Here is a 16,246-nt window from a genome sequence, read left to right as displayed (position 1 = left end):
AATACAATAACTCTTTATTGCACACCAACGCAGTAAGCAGTACCGAAAACACAGGTATATACATTAACTGAAGTATTTTAATATTTTCTTAAACAGGACGTAGCAATAGGAAACTTGACACTGTAACTAGTTACTTTTTGAATACACTGTGTTAGCGAATATGCATTTAAAATACGTAAGCAGTTGTAACGGATGCTGACGCATTTGAGTTCGAGTGGAACTGACTAACTAAGTGTAAGTAGGTAACTAATTTTGTTTTTTGTGTACCTACACATGTATGTACTACACAGGTATATATTTCGTAGTGTCGTTGTAGTGTGGTCGCTTGCGGAACTAAAACTAATTCAAATACTTCTACGTGTACTTATTCTGTGATACTACCACAATGATTTGTTTAATAATTGTTATAATCAAGTTTACACTACACTGGGATAGTTTTTATTATGAGAATATTCGACTACACGAGTCCTATATCTGTACGCCAAGCTTTAATGTTTTTTTGAATGGTTTGTTTTCTTTTGCATTAGAAACGCAACGTGGCCGATTTCATTGCGACAAGCATAATAAAACGTGTTGCGTCTCAGATCGAGTCGCTTGTCCCTTAGATCAAATTTTACATTGCTATCTTGTTGTATACTAGCCGCAAAGTACCGTGCGATATAAGAGCTCTAGTGCAGCAATCAGGCGACCTTCCGCTCGTCGCCACTCATTATTTATTGACCACCGTATTTATAGCTACCCTTTAACCTAGTTCAGCGCGTCGATACCGTCTGCGGGCGGGTCAACGCTCTGCCAGGGTTCCTTTTAACCAATTTAAAGTTATTGCACAAGATAGCCGCTTATTTTGATGTAATTTGCTCTTGAACTCGTCTCAATATCTACTCGTTACATCCGCTCAGTATCAACATACTTAAGTAATGAAGTCACACTCGACAAGTCGTCGACTGAGCGAAAATTTAGGATTCAAACCTCTCAGACGCCTGATTTCAGTAACTTTAAAAAGGCTAAACCATTTATTCGTTTATTTGGTATCTAGTGGAGTGCACTTCCGTGTCTTCAGCTGCCAGTATGAAGTATCGACAGAGTAATGCTCAATTGCCACGAATAAAAAAGGCTAAATCGGAAACGCGGCGTTTCGGCGTAGTCAGTAATAATCCAACACGACTCTGTATCGCACTTGCGGTGTCAATTATTTCAGATTTTCACGCTGTGTCTGTGTTAGAAGAAAGTGTCTGAGAATAAAACACGATTTCACACAGGTCTGAACTCGGTGCGAATTCTATACGTAAACGTCAAGATATTACAGTTAATAGGTAAATATACGGGTAGGTCCTATATCAATAGAACTTATAAAAAGTGTAAACAAACCGATTTCATATAAATTCTTGTATAAACACCCACTGGATCGAATCAATAACACATTTATCTATAATTCGTGATTTTTAACTAGACGTCTAATCCCTTTTTTACCAAATTTCACTTGATTTCAATATTTGTTGTTTTTTAGAAAAATATGGCGCTGTCCATTTCAATATTTAATTTTCATTTTAAAAATCTTCGTCAAAATCTGACGTCATTTCTTGAATGAAACATGTATAATTAGTAGTGGTAGCATAGACCTAGCGAAGATGGTGGAAAATTTGACATTTTAAAACTAGATTAATGCGCGGTTAATGGCGTTTTTTGTTTACACTTTTCATAAATTGGATTGAAATACAATATAGAAAGATTGAGTACCTATTACCTAGTTAAATTTAGCGTGTTGAAGTAGGTATGACGCTTAAGCCCTATGAAATGAACGGAAACACTATCGATAGACAGAGTACAGCAAAATTTGAAGCTTAGGTCGTAAAGGGAAATAATTTGACGATATAGTTTAGAAATCTTGAAATTAATCGGACAATGAGAACTTACGAATGGCGTGCAGGTAAAGATTGAACGAGTGCTATCTGCGTTTTGGTCGATAGTTAACCCACGCTTTAGCAGTGGCGTACGCTGACGCAATCATGGTATAGAAATAATGCTCGTAGCTTAGACAGTATAATGCAATTCTTGTTGAAAAAGGATATCAGTCGTCGTTGTGAGTGATACCATATTATATTGCTCAGTCACACCGTTCTAACGGCGAACCACAGGGATATCTATGTCACATCACATAACACAGAAATTCCGATGATAGAGATCTAGGGCCCGCCGTTCTTTTTCTGAACAAAAATACTATTTTAATATAACACAACTACTAATCTCTGATCGTTGATGTGAGAGATGCCAATTTGATTGTGCAAAGAGTTAGGTATGCCATGAATGAACAATCTCAATTTTCTTTCTATCTATACCTACGACTAGTTCTCGCAACTGCGGGGCTACTACGAAACTCGGTGTCGTGCGGTCCCTCTGACACTTATACTATTTAATACGAGAGCGAGAGGGACCGCACGACACGAACTTCGAGTTTCGTAGTAGCCCTGCTGGGCACATGCGTCTTCTCACAAGAATGATATGAATGATTCAACTTTGATGGACGAATATCCAGTGTTTCACGTCCTTGGCCCAGTTGAAACTATGCCTTAACATTGATACCTTGTCAATTATTTGTTGAATAGGTACTTAATTTTGTTTACATCCACTGAGTTGGATGAGCTACGTTGTGTACGCACCGCATATCTTAGAGGATTATAGCTCAGAATAAACACAAGCCGCGATTACTATCTCTTGTCGTTAATTGCCTGTAAAATAGTACCATGCGCACGCTAATTTAAATCATATGATAACAACAATAAAGCATATTATAGTTTAGTGTCCACGCATTTGTCATTGAACAGACGTACACCCTAAGTCATTACCTATTGCGTTTTTAATGCTAGACATTAACTTTTATTTTGCAAGGATTGTTTTATTAGATACAAGTAATATTTATCAAGTACAGAGTGTACTTGTTGCCATGTTAAAATTGTAATTTTCCATCTTCCATCTCCGACATGTTCGTTTTTGTGGGCCTTGAAATGAAGAATACAAAGAGCGGCGACGTATTGTGTACATTATTGAATAAGTGGCAGCAGCATTGAGCGGAGCGGGAGCCGAGAGCCTGACGCCGGCAGACATGAGCCGCAACTAACTCCGCTATTACCCCTAATTGGCTGTCCATTACAAATGATAAGTTTATGCAAAGCAAATCGATGGCATTGTTCCCGCGGAGCGCCATACTGCGCCGCGCTCGGCTTTGCGACGTCTCGCCGTCTCCATTATTGTTTCAATGGCTTAGTTTCTGTGTCTGTTTGTCAACAGAAGAGACGGAAACAAAAGACTATTCAATGCACACAGGCAGTTAGCGATTATATGCGCTAACTGGATTACGAGTAAGGTGAAATGGTGTAAAGATAGTCCGCTGGTTAAAACCCAAGATACTTGTGTCAATACTGTGCTTGCCACTTTAGTCACAGTCTTTAGTCATAATGCCAGGCTATTGGCTTTTCACTTAAAAAAACTGAATTAAAAATGTCTGTAGCCTTCTTTGTCGACCGAGAATCGTTTATACAGATTAAGTAGACCGATATCTGCGTTTGTGTGGTGGGTGGTGTTGTAGCTATAGCTTGGCGATAAAGTTGACTTTATACATTCAAACGATTATTTATACGATTATGTGTTTCAACGGCTAATATCGCGAAATTCTGCTCACCTCTGCTCACCTCTGCTCCTGACTGACTGACAGCGCTACAAAACAAACGTCGATCTATTTCGCAAGAATTACGTCACGGGCCGGCATTCACTCGCTCGGCCTCTCACGCTCCTCGTAAAAATCTATGCCCATTTGAAAAATAATGGACACGTGTTGATTTCGTTCGTCTCTTGTTTCAATGTGATGTCAGTTATTTAATTACGACATTATAATAATTAGCGAGGTGCGGTTTGTTGTTTATCACTGGGTTGCTAATTAAATATCATGTCGTTCCGAATTTGGCTTTCGTCGCAATGTCGTACTTTGGGCAGTCGGTCGGTGCAGTGGCAATATTTTATTATGTTGTGGCCTTACTGATACAGATAGTGTTTCTATGATGATATCATTGCGGCACTGATAAAAGCTTGAAGAAGTCTATTACGCTGGTTATGTACCTACCTCCATTGCGGGATGTACGTTAATTGGTGGACAAACTGCCGATGCAAAGCCAATATTCTGCGGTGTGTGAAACTCATCATCATTTAAAGTCGTATCGTATTTCTACTTTCAATTAAGCTGGCAATAGGGGCTGCGGGCTCCGGCGGCAGCTCCAGCGCCCCAATTACCCGCCGATGTTTTTTGGCAATGCTCCTGATTGTTACACCCCACGCTGTCGCTTTGCACGGTTCTACGAAAGCTATTAACCCTTAACCGATACAACGGCCATCGTTCGATTCCTCGTCGACTATTGTTTGAATGTGAACACTTCGCCGAAAGTTCATTGTCCAGTGTGAATCACACTTAAATATTGGGGTTTGCTCTTCTTTACAAACTTTCTGGTATCATGTTTGTTTTGGATGCATCGAGGTGACCGTCGCACTTATCGCTGAGCGATGTTTACAAAGCTGTAGTTGAATCACGCGTGACGTGCCGCGGTTATTATTGGGCGTGACGCGCGCGTGACGCGGCGCTCGGGGGCCCTCGCTCGTGTCGCAGACGCTGACTCTCCTCAGCCGACAGAGACTTGCGACGGAAGTTGCCAGTGCGTCAAAATAAACCCCCTTGCAAAAAACTAGGGCACCTATGGTTTTTTCAGATTTTTAGGCATTGAAGCTTAGAAAGTAAGCTTTCATGCACATAAAATACAAAAACCATAGGTGCCCGTTTTTTTTGCAAGGGGGTTTAGATGCCTTGACCTAGTCCTCCCAAGATCACGGCTTTGTCGTTGCCGGTGACTTCAGAAACTGTCCTGGCAGCGTTTGTGCTGTAAAGATCGGGCCTTTCGGGAAAACATTAAGCAAACAACTTCTACTTGACTACTAGCAATAATGCATACCTAAGTCTTATTGATATGTCCTGCCACTGTGTTATGTGCCCTTCTATTCTACCATAACAAGGCTCCTTAAGTATCCAATTTATTTGAACATACTCGTACTTCGATTCACCTTCATTGTTGCAATCTTTCTACATTCAAGTTTATCCCCAGGTGACATCTGCGTTGTTCGGAGTGGGGGAACACTAAAGCGCAGGTGGCTGAAATTACGAAAGGGCTTTTCGTTGCTTAATTCCTACAAAATACGATGCCATTTTCTGTTATGGAAATACATTTTGCACAAGAGATTCTGGAAAACAAGGAGACAACGACCACGACCAGGAATGATTAGTTCGCTCTTATGCGTATGCGTCAGCAGCACAGTTGGCAAGCGCGTCGCGGGCGGGTTGGACAGCTGCCCGCCGCCGGCGAACGGTCCGATAACTTCCAGCGCACAATAGTGGATAGTAGAGTAATAACTGACTCATGCTCTACGAAAATTCTATGATGGTCATGCTGTTTAGTGACGCACACATTTATTGCAATTCATGACTTAAATCGTAATAAATAGTTCGTAACTTTTTCTTCAAACAGAAAGATGAACCAGTTGCATATGTTTTAATAAAAAAAAAAACAAACAGAAAATAGTTCTTCCTCCTTTTTAAAGTTTGTTAAAAAAGAGTTGTTTGTCAAGGGTTAATGGCATAGTGCAGACTTACTGCGTACAGACGTACAGAGTTAAGGTGCGACCAAACCGTTCCTTAAAAAACGGCGACGGTGCGGAATCGCAGTGACTTGCCGTAAACGTCACGACTTTTGTTCGGTAAAGACCTGACCTGACGTTTACGGCACGTCACTGCGATTCCGCAGCGAGAGCATGCGATAAAAACGGTGCGCATACGGTGCGTCACTGCGATTTCGTGCCGTCGCCGTTTTTTAAGCAGCGGTTTGGTCGCACCTTTAATGGGATAGTGCAGACCTACAATAAAATTGACTCAATAAAACCGTAGCCGCCCCGGCCGTGGCGGCAGTCAGAAGTCCTTGATATCGATTAACTCCATTAACTGTATTAACCAATTAACGTTGTTCAATCGCCTCAGCCACCATGTGGCGTTACATCTATATAGTTCCCTAATCGAATGAGGACCGTGACATTGTGCTAACGAATCACGAATTAGCTTTATCTGGGATAAAAGAAGGTGCCATATCAAAAAGTCAATTGGAATACCTAATGTCCTTTTAATCTAAATATTAATAAAAATGAACCATCCCGTTCAACGTATCATGCTCAAAGTTCATATTCTAATTGTAATTAGTCGACAGCTAATTAAAAACAGAGTTGAAGCATAGATTGTTGTTTACGAGCGAAACTAATTACTACACGATGGGGAAGCCTTACAACTACTCATCGGTCAAGCAATATAAGGTCTCTTAGTAATAAAGGGGAGGCACAACAGCTAAGTCTTTCCTTGGGTAGTGTGGCGAGCGTGCGTCCTGCAGGGCTACTACGAAACTCGAAACTCGAAGTTTGCATCGTACCGTCCCTCTAACTCTCGTATTAAATAGTAGGTATAAGTGTCAGAGGGACCGCACGACACGAACTTCCAACATTTATTGACAAGAAAAACACACTACATCAAAACAAAAACACAGTAAAAACATAAATAGGAGAAGAGAGGAAAATAAGAGACATTGTGCTGTAGTGTGATGCCAAAAGGACTCAGCTCAGCATGTGCCGTAGCCTTGTAACCAGAGCTGCAGCGCTGGTTCCGTAGTAGCCCTGCTGGCGCGGCGGTGTATGTTTCACGCCGTTGCACAAACTGCGCCGTGCCTACACGGTCTGACAACTCCGCTCCGCTTCCAGACCGGCCGGCTGTTGCTTATTGCGTCGTGGCAAAACTCGATTCGACGTCTGTTGTGATGCCATCATTTCTGCATAATATGCACTTAGTTTTCTTTTAAAGACACTTAGTTTTCCTTTTACATGGACTAATTATGCAATCATGCTTAGAATTCGCTTCTGATTGTCTGTGAAATCGCAACGACGCAGTCAGCGGCTAATGAGTTTTCGTGCTGGCCCGCGAGAATGCCGCCATCGGTGCACGCGCACTTAGTTCTCGAGGTGGTAATTGGCGCAATACGCGATCTTTTCCGACACTTGACTCTTTGGTAGCTAGTTTTCTGTTCGCCAGTGCAGTCTTGTCCAGAGAGTTGTGGCTGAATAGTTGCGCGTGCGCCGTCGCGACACGAGGGTGATATCGTCTGCCGCGTCGCGCCGCTGTTCCCCCGAACAATGTACATTGTTGTTTTTATCAGCGGCCGGCAACGATACCTACGCGACAAAAGAGCCTCGGATTAAGGAAGTCGCCGGTGATGATGTAACTCTTCGAGAGTTCTCAGAGAAACTGATTGGTGCTATGCTAACCTACAGCTATTCAACTCCATACGAATCAACTTTATTCAACTCTCATTCTGTTAAACGTAGAACAAACTATAAGAGTAGGTAACAGAGATGTTAGCGCTTTGTAATTCCTCCCAGAAGCGAAGTCACCTATTTTCCATGTCTCCTGCTATATACTATAATTTATTTAATTACTGCCTTCAAGTCCTCGTAATGTCAAGAATATATATTTTTTACTTTCTTTAAAAAATATTGTTATTATTAATTACATTTTCTATGCTCGCTCATGCGTGTCTGAACTCATTACTTAATATGACAAAAAAAAGTAAATAAGTAGAAATATCTTACTATAGATATAGCACTGTTGTAGATATATTATATGAGTGTTATGTTTGTGTAAGTCAGTACGTTAGCACGTTTATAAACGCGCGTGTATAATTAATTTTGGCTCTCGTTATCACGCATATTTTTAATCTCTTGTCGCCCTTGATACTGTGCAGCTCTAATGTTCACAAAACCAGATATGTAGCTCCGTTCTATTTGCATATTATTGTAGTCTTTCATAATTTAGTGAAATATTAACTAACAAAAGCTGTAACAATCGATAGTAAACCCGAGTGTTTTGGAGTGTTCGAGACTGCATAATAGTTGCCACTTGCGTCAATAAACGGGTTTGGCAGAAGGTCAAGAACAATATTTTGCATGCAACGGGGCATTTACACAGATTACACAGATTTACATCCCCTCTTGCTTTCGTGTTCAAAGCGATCTTGAGTTAATATTAAAAGTACTTACCTAAGTTGTGTATAATTGGTGAAACGAGGGTGAAACACTTCAGAGCGGTACTGGTGTGGAAATAATGTAGGTAGGTAATTTTAAGGGTTCTATACCTCAGTTGATTTAAACGGAATCTTTATAGGGTCCATGTTTTGTCTGTCTACTGTGCGTTCGCCTGTCTCTCAAGTCAAGACCCTGGTTCCCAAGAACACATGGAGCTATCACACTGAAATTGCTATATTCGACTTGGCGGGATGGCGGGGGCACTGCCGTGCTCCCCGATCAAATACTCACTACTCATTGTATCTTAGTCTCAAAGTGCTTTGGTTTTTACTGTTATACTGTGAAACTTATTGAAATAAATAAGTACCTATAAGTGACCCACGAAGCGCCGCAGCAAGAGAGTTTACTTACAAATTGATTTTTAAAAGTGGGACAAGGAACGCCTTCAATGAGTCGCGTGCGCGAGCGAAGGGTCACCGGGCCGACGAACCTTTGACAATAGCATGCTGCAGCTAGTCATCATTTTCCATTCTGAAAATGTCTTTTGTGATCGTCGCTTAATAAAGCTGAAAGTCATATACTTTTCACGATATTGCTCGAAAATGTGGCCATAGATAACCTAAATCCAGTACCCAAAACTGCCTATATATGTACATTTAACAGCCGAGTCATTTATGGCTCGCAAAACACGACAACAATGTAACACATTACGAAAATAGGTCGTATCAATATATGTATTTCATAATACGATACGACTTTTTAGAATATAATTTCTGAATTTCATTCCTGGCGTGCTGAGCTGGCGTGCTGGCGGGAGGGGTGACACTATTTTTATTTCCTCGCAGTGATCGTGAAAAGCACAATGTTTTCTCGGCCAAAAGTGCAATAGAAACTCGTACTTCGAAGCGAAACCTTTTCTATTACTTTCGTGCCTCTACAACAATGTACTATTCTATTACCTATAGGTTGTAAGAAATAAAATAATCGTCAGTTTTGTATCATGAACCTTGACGGCCCTACACTTACAATGTGAGGGTAGATAGGTACACCAGAAGGGGTAAAAATGGGTCCCAAACCTTATTAACAACTTAGGCATTATAAAAGTTTCTATTCATTGAGCCAAATTTAATGTTTTGCATCGCAGTTACTTGGTCGATGAAACTCAAAAATGAACAGACACAGAGTATTGTTGTTTTGGCTTAGGTAGGTATATTATATAAAAATGAAAAAAAAAAATGAAAATGAATACCAGGCTTTCAAAAGCTGTACCTACAATTGCAGTTGCTGAGCCAGTGTCCGTTTCACAACCGCAATGACACATACTTTCCTACGTGTTGTCTATTTGTACTTAATACTATTGTTGTGTCTTGTGTTGTGAATACTTAAATGTATTTTCTTTCTTTTCTTTCTTTCTTTTCTTTCCGTTATCTAAATCCAGGATTTTTGATATGGTCGTGACGGACCGTTTCCTTGTATGCGTAGTGGTAGTGGTGTAACGGGTGTGGTGTGTGCGCAGGTGTTCAGCGACATGGTGGTGCGCGACGGCGAGATGGTGTGCGTGGAGCTGGTGGCGCGCGGGCGCGGCGCGGGCGCGCTGGCCGTGCTCTTCCTCGGCTCCATCCGCTACGACGCGCTCTCCCGCGTCTACGACTCGAGGGTGAGTGCGCCAGATTACCACCCTCATCGTCGCCTATAAAACTTCAACTGCTGGACTTCCTGCGTACGCCAAAACGTGCGCGGGCTCGCTCCCTTGTAGAAATCCGTCGCTCACGCCCGCATCTATTGCCCCATCCAGACTCTCGCGAGAGGCCTCTTAAGAGGCTCTCGGCACTAGCCTTGGCGGGTGGAGTAAAACCTGCAGGAGTGCTAGCCATCCATACTCGATTTATTCAGTTGCCTGTTACCTACGTCTACTGTCCACTCTCTTTTGACTCGCGCCGGGAAAAACTGACACAAAGCGGAACGACAGCGAAGCGAGGCGAGGGAAGACTAGGGGACGCGAGCGCACCGTCCTCACCCAGGCTGCGTCTTCCGGTACGATATTACGGTCATGACACGAGATCACGACGAAAAAATGTCGGAAAATATTTGAAGTAGGTATAGGCTTTTGCCTGTACCTACTTCAAATATTTTCCAGTCATAATTCTTTTGAATTATGACTGCAAAATGACAATAAACAAGACTTATTACTATGACTTCTGCCATATGTGGTATATGCAGGTACTGTCCCTGATAATGTATGAATGGATAAAATATGGAAAGTACTATCGTACAAAGGAGCTTTTATGTGGATATATATAGCATATTGATTTTTACGATACGGTTTTCAAAGTTTGTCCGGTCAGTAAGTACTATGTACTTACTATACCTATACGCTGTCGGGCAGCGGGCCACTGCACCGTGCGCCATATATATGTATATGCGGCTCGTAAACAAGACATTTTATAGCCACATTTCTCCTACTTAGACGTGTCAAAACTCGCTTTCCTTTTCTACTACCGATCTATGACCAATAGTCAGTCAACTAATCTTATATTTAAAATTTCGCTGTTGGAAGAGTATACTTATTCAAATCGATTGCTTAAAATGCCATACGAAAACTGAAAGTTACGGCTATCTAAATATTTTAGCAAAAAACGTCTAGTCACATCGTCAGTATCTTATCGGTCGCGTTGACCTTCAGTACCCTGGAGAATATCCGCGTCTGTGAGTCATTACATTACATAAGTAGGTACATAGGTATATGCAATACTTATTGCATTATCGACTTAAGAGCGTTTTTACCTGCTGAGCTGGCAACGTTGCATTTTTATTAGTTTTTCTCGATTATTCCATAAATACTGAATGAAAAAACGAATTAATGTTTATTAACGGTTTTTAAAGAAAATAAAAGTCTGTAACGAATAATTATGGGAGTAGACACATTAACTTTTATATTAAGAAGAGTTCTATATCAGACCACATTTTTAATTTTCATTCAATTTATGGAATAATCGAGAAAACTAACAAAAATGCAACGTTACCAGCTCAGCAGGTACAAACGCTCTTAATGAAAAAAAAAACAATCGCAAAGACTACGTGAGTTTTTTTTAATTATAAGCTTTGCTTCCTTATTCTAAGAACAGAATTACCGACAGTCAGTTGACTAAATTATTCCTAGGCTACTAAGTATAGAACCTTTTCATTTGTACCTACACGTCACGGTCGTGATCGATAAGCATTGCTAAAGACTAATTAAATTGAATATACACTTGTCAAGTGCCAGTAGCTTTGCTAGAAGATTTTGTCGAGCATTACACAGTTCCCGCTAAAGCTGGCTAACCGGGTGTAATCCACGGAGTTATGCGCTGTCACACGACTGGCTTACGGGCGATTAGCACAACACGGCACACTACCGCGACGCTGCCGGTGACTTATGGCCTATGGGGGATCATCTCACCTGCATCTAGATAACAATTATCGCAGATCCCAAGTTCAATCCTAGTTCTGTTGTGAATGCCCCGTTGACTAAGACACTTGCTCCAGAACTTATTAGCACGATAGGAGCTGTCAGTTAGCGACGCATATGATTTGTAGCCACTGTTGAGACTGTCGAAATGCTTTAAACGGACATGAGTAATCCTGTATTCGTAGATCTACCTACCCGTATCTCGTTATCTCGAGCATAACTGCCATTCAGTAAATACACCTGTTGGACAAATACTCCAAGCACCATATCGGTCACAGCTGTGATTCGAATCTAAAATACGCAGAAAAACCATGTTGACTGGATACTTTACGTGACATTACGGCGACGTAATGGATACCAATGTTTAGGAAAAATACGAGCACTGTCATGAGTCGCGCGGAATATTACCGCAGATCCCAAGGGTTTTGGGGCATCACCTCTCTGGATAATGAGGTCTGGAAACAAAGCTAAGCGTGACGCTTTTCGGTATAAAACAAGCATTTGATATCGACGAGAAAATTGGCTACGTGCTCATTCATTGCTGCGTTCATGTGACATTGTAGTTTATTTATCAGTAAACGTCAGACTGGTGAAATTAGAAACACAGGCGAATGTTCTAAAAATGTTAAACTTGGCAAGTAATATTCGCGTACCTTTGCGCCTGTTTACGCCGCGCAAAACCAATTAGCAGGACACTATTAAGAAGGAAGCTAATGAAGTGCGAGCTCAATCTTGCGGTTCAGTAAAAAGTAGATAATCGAGTTGAGGCGAGTGGGCAGTGGCCTTGAGGATGGCGTCATCGAGTAAATCGCGGCAATTTGTCGGATTTGCATGATAAGGCCATAGCTGCGGCGGCAGCAGGCCGACGGCAAGGCACTCATCTCATCCCCGCGTGCCTAGTTAACCACGAAGGTCGGAACGACGAACATGCCTGAATATGGCGAAACGGTGAATATTTATAACGAAACTGTATCCTATTAAAGTTATTTAGCATAAGAATGTTTTAATGAGTGTTTCCGAGCCCACGAGAGCATGGGGCTATGCTAGCTCCGGTTTATCGGCGTCCGCGCGGGAAGGCTTGCGCTTGAAATAACCGCTTCCTGTAAACAATTTGTGGCTGTCGAGCAAACAGCGTCTATAATTACCGTTTGCGGCGTACGAGTAGCACATCATTACTGTGGTACCTACAGGTCATTTAGTATTCATACAACACCTTGGCCAGATCAAAGCGTTACGACCGTCAACCGCCGGTGCAATGACAAGGTCTGTTACAACCGCTTATTATGTACGACTAGCTTTTAGCCGCGGCTTCGCTCGCGTAACAATTAGATTGGTAATCGAGTTGTCATTCACTAAACTCCCATGGGATGCACAGTAGATTTCTATGTTCACAAAAACACCCTAGCTGGATTTCGTGCCATTTCGTAAATCCAAGGGGTGGAAAATTTGGAATTTTAACCCGATCCGGTGGGAAGGTGGGATTATTGGGATAAAAAGTAGCCTTGTGCTATTACGAATGTTCACTACATGTACCTACCTATACCAAATTTTATCCAAATTTGGTCACCTATTTCAGCGTGAGAGAATTACAAACACACACACACACGCACACACAGGACAGGACTGGCTTTTAATTCGTTTATCGCGCACCCATGGGAACATACAGATTTCCGGGATAAAAACTACACTGTCCTTCTCAGGATGAACTAAAAGAATTTCCTTGCTCACCCGCGACCTTATGATAGCCAAATTAGCCAAGCTTATGAAAAATATGCGTGTTCATGCAGTTCCTCCACCTCCACACTGTAAGAATACACACAAATCACACCAACCCATCTATCACCCACCACCACCACCACACTACACTGACGCGTTTCGAACTCAACCAGAGCTCATCATCACAGTAACACAACCGTACACCATGCTACCAGTTGTTAGACTAACAAACCACAACAACCGTTTTAATTTGTCACTAACTCCCCAAGTACCCACGTATATTTTTCTGAATAAAAAAAACAAAACTACCCACAAAATATTAATACATTTTAACTGTCCTATAAAACTACCTTCATTTTTTTATTTATTTACTGTCAAGGCGTGTTTTATTAACTGCTATTGCTGAAATGAGACCCAAGCCGTAGCAAGGGTGATGATACTAAATTTACCTGCTCATTAATAATAGACCCCATACTATTGTACCGAATTATCTCTATGCATTCTAGAACATCGAGACGAAACCCCTTGCCACAATAATGTAACACTTCATACGAATCTGAATCTGATAAAGAATGATGGCAAAATTCGATCTATCAGAATGCTCATTCCTATATGCCGAAACAAGATCTCAATCTTATCTCCATGTCAAATTTCATATCAATCAGTTGAAGCGTTAAAGCATAACAAACAAACAAAAACTTTTGCATTTATAATATTACTGAGGATTCTTTAATGTTTCCACGGACCTTCACTGATATCTTTGTAGTCATTGTCCATTTATCCCATACAATGCTTCTTTACAACTGTCTGTTGAGGTTATTCAAGGATCCCGAGCATCAAGTAGCGATCACAATTTCAAGTAGTTCTGAAAATTGCTTATAGATTTTCGCGAATTCCCTTGTAACTTTCCAGGAATTAGATAAGTCTATTGGCTTACAAGCTTTATCGGCGCCCAATCGTCGATAAAAATAATCGATTACCAAATCAGTTTGAAAGGCTTCAAAAAAAGAGGAAGTTCTATGTTCTACTGTTTGTATTTTTTATGTATGTTCGTCGATTACGCAGTCAATTGTGGACCGATTTTCAAAATTCTTTCTTCTAATTTTTGTAGTCGGTTCCATATTTTGTAAAAAAAAATTTGGAATCGGTTTTAGTTTTTTGTTAAAAAAAATGATTAAGCGAGTTGGTTATAAGCAGTGGCTACTACCTTCATTATTTACCGTTTGCTTAACCTCGCACTAATTTTGATTGTAGCGATATCTATCCCGCAACACTAGTGGATTCACACTGCTTTTTATTGAGTACAAAAAATACAATCTGCCAAATTGTACCTATCTGTGTTGTGTTATATTGATTTCTCTTAGTTGTAACAGCAACCGATTAGGTACATTTCATTACATTATACATGCACGACTGTCTAGTAGTCTGCATCTGCCAGCGGAGCGGCTGCAAAAATATCTGACACGGTCCTACCAGCCATAAAAATAGAGTCGTATCAGATATTTATGCACGTTTTGTTGGTTTCGGAATGTTCCATCCTTTTCCCAAAATACCCTTTCCAAAACACGCGTTCTAAAATAATAGTTTCCTTATTTGACCGTATGCCAAAAGACCCGTTTCCCATAGCGTCCGTATTCCGTATACCATAAGATCCGTTTCTCGTAGCATCCGTATGCCATAAGATCCGTTTCTCATTTTCCGTATTGTAAAGAGGTTTCACAAATATACATGTTATTATGTTCCTACAATGGGTGTTTTGGCAAATGGATATCAAGACAAACTTATCTTTTGGGAGAAGCATATTTTGGGAAACACTTATATCGGGAAACGGATAATTAGGAAAAGGTAGTGACGGGAACGGATGTTTTGGGACACGGACAGAACGTTCCGAAACCGCTTTGGTGTGTCAGATATTAGTGTCGGTGACTGTACCTACTATTAGAACTAAATTGCATGTTTCAATTTCAAAACCGAGAGATCAACCGTCCTTTTGCAAAATTTAGCTTACTGTGGTTCCTACACTAAGCACAGCCTGTCTCATAGCTCATAGGTTTATCTACGACTGGTGACAACCAAATCAAAAACGTTTTCCAATTTTAAGAAGCGAAAAGTTGACAAAGAAAGACGTGACGATAGATTGCAATTAGTATTGAATATAATGAAGTATTGTACATGTATGTTTTTACAAGTATTGTTTCTGTAACAATATTGCAAGCAGCAGTAAATTGTGACAATGAAGCGTGACGCAATGAGCGCAATCCCCTCAATGTTATATTAATTGCCGCCCAGCAACGACTCCAATCGAAAACAAACGCCTAGATTTATTTACTTACTGCCTGACTGAAGTACCTAACCTAACCAACTCGTATAAAAACAGGTAGGTACGGTTGAAAAAGTGAATCCGGTAAAAGATTTACCGCCAGGATTGATCTAAGTACATTGACTTTCAATACTCCTTCGGGTTTTTATATCTGATGCAGTGCAGAGACTTAGAAATAAACAGATCAGACACCTAAAAAAAGCGACCTTTGCTTTGTATCCTTTTTTTGTTAGTAACACTGTTCTCCTTTGCGAAGTAAGTTCCGAAGAGCATTTATCTTGTTAATGCCGCGAATAAGGTAAATGAGTAGGATGGGCGATATTGTAAAGGCGTAATAGATACTGCAGAAGCAGAACAGAGTGGTCGATCCCCGTTGTGAGCCTCAGCAGCTATCGCCGTGATTGATGCTCGATGGTTTAATATAGACCTCGCACTGTATCTTTACTTGAACAACGCTCTTTTGTAACGTCAGTATACTTCAATTTTATCAGAGATATTTCACAAGAAATACTGTGGAATCTTTGTCTGCCGAACTAAGTCAGCTCGAAATGTTGACAACCCAGGATAGATTATCCTGGCGCAGACGCACAAGAAGGTCTGACCCCAGATGAAGC

The 16,246-nt window shown here is 41.0% G+C and overlaps 2 protein-coding genes across 5 annotated transcripts in view; one reads left to right on the top strand and one right to left on the bottom strand.

Moving 5' to 3' along the window:
- LOC141445345 (phosphatidylcholine:ceramide cholinephosphotransferase 2-like) overlaps nt 1-16,246 on the bottom strand; it is a 143,581-nt gene that overhangs the window by 15,265 nt on the left and 112,070 nt on the right.
- LOC141445344 (uncharacterized protein KIAA0930 homolog) overlaps nt 1-16,246 on the top strand; it is a 57,895-nt gene that overhangs the window by 21,924 nt on the left and 19,725 nt on the right. For 3 of the 4 annotated variants that reach the window (XM_074111169.1, XM_074111167.1, XM_074111171.1), the window contains one exon: nt 9,665-9,805. The exons of the other annotated variant lie outside the window; for it this stretch is intronic. In XM_074111169.1, coding sequence (XP_073967270.1) covers nt 9,665-9,805 — 141 coding nt within the window. The remainder of the gene's footprint in view (nt 1-9,664; nt 9,806-16,246) is intronic. 4 annotated transcript variants of the gene reach the window in all.

Source organism: Choristoneura fumiferana, chromosome 2, assembly GCF_025370935.1.
Source record: "Choristoneura fumiferana chromosome 2, NRCan_CFum_1, whole genome shotgun sequence".
NCBI lineage: Eukaryota > Metazoa > Arthropoda > Insecta > Lepidoptera > Tortricidae > Choristoneura > Choristoneura fumiferana.
This window is presented reverse-complemented; position numbering and strand designations above follow the sequence as displayed.